At 36.7% G+C, this 1,191-nt stretch overlaps 1 protein-coding gene across 1 annotated transcript; it reads right to left on the bottom strand.

Annotated features, from left to right (window-relative positions):
• Positions 1-450: 450 nt before the first annotated feature.
• On the bottom strand, positions 451-948 carry LOC110914009. The gene has a single exon (XM_022158820.1). The coding sequence runs from the start codon at positions 946-948 to the stop codon at positions 451-453; it is 498 nt and encodes a 165-aa protein (XP_022014512.1).
• Between the last annotated feature and the right edge of the window lie 243 nt (positions 949-1,191).

Below are 1,191 nucleotides of genomic sequence, written 5' to 3'. Positions count from 1 at the left end.
TGGGTCAAGAATAGGGTGCGGAGTGTATTGTTAAACTGGAAAAATTGGGTAGAGTTTGACATCTCCATGATTGTGTAGTTTCGTTTTTGTAGTTTGTTCTGTATCAGCTTCTTGCTGTTTTCTTATATTAATATATAGTGAATGCTGTTCGAAAAAATAAAAAAATGTAATGGTATAAAGCCCACATCATCATTACCTAATTATTATTTTTTATTTAAATTTAAACATTATTTAATTTTGATATATTAATTTAAATTTAAAATTATTTAATTTTGATATATTAATTTGAATTTAAATAACATGAGAAAATATAAAATTCACAATTTAAATAAAAAAAATACAATGTCACTAAAAAATACAATGCTTAAAAGGTTAAACTAAAAATACACATCTTCATTCGTCTCCTCCTCCTTGTTCACGATCCAACCATAGGTGCTCGGTCAGATCAACTCAAAGTTTAAGATGTGTGTCCCTGTCACGTATACTCGCCTGGATAACTTCTTTTTGAGCGTATGTGAGTAGTGAGTTCGTCGGTTGGTTACCTTCATTATAACTCTCTGCACAAAACGCTCTCCCCGATTTCTCTAATATCATGTTATGCAAGATGATGCACGTATATATGACGTTTCTCCTTTTACTCTTTTCAAGTATCCTAGACGGTTGGGCAATGATAGACCATCTCTTTTTTAATACACCGAAAGCCCGCTCGACATCTTTTCTTTCTGACTCTTGTTTCTTCTTATAATACAATATTTTCTCGTCATCTGGACATGAAAGAGTTTTCACCAACGTCGCCCACTCCAGATAAATACAGTCGACAAGATAATACACATACTTATACTCCACATCGTTTGCATAGAATGAAGTATTTGGTGCAACACCATCTATGACATCGTCGAAAAGACCCGAAGATTGTAAAACAAAGATGTCATTATTGGCACCGGCCATGCCAAAGTATGCATGCCAAATCCATAAATCTTGAGACGCGACCGCTTGTAGTATTAGGGTATGACCCTCATGCTTACCACGATGGTGTTGCCCTTTAAAGCAGTTGGACAAGCCGCCCACTCCCAGTGCGTGCAATCAAGACTACCCAACATCACAGGAAATCCGAGTATCCGCTGATGGGCCTCGTATAAAAGTGGAACGTCGGTAGCGGTCGGCATCCTCATATATCGCCTCCCGTAAAGA

This window comes from Helianthus annuus, chromosome 15 (genome assembly GCF_002127325.2).
Source record: "Helianthus annuus cultivar XRQ/B chromosome 15, HanXRQr2.0-SUNRISE, whole genome shotgun sequence".
Classification (NCBI taxonomy): Eukaryota; Viridiplantae; Streptophyta; class Magnoliopsida; order Asterales; family Asteraceae; genus Helianthus; species Helianthus annuus.
This window is presented reverse-complemented; position numbering and strand designations above follow the sequence as displayed.

Coding starts and splice junctions, on each gene's coding strand:
- LOC110914009 (XM_022158820.1), bottom strand. CDS start 948: ATGGCCGGTGCCAATAATGACATCTTTGTTTTACAATCTTCGGGTCTT.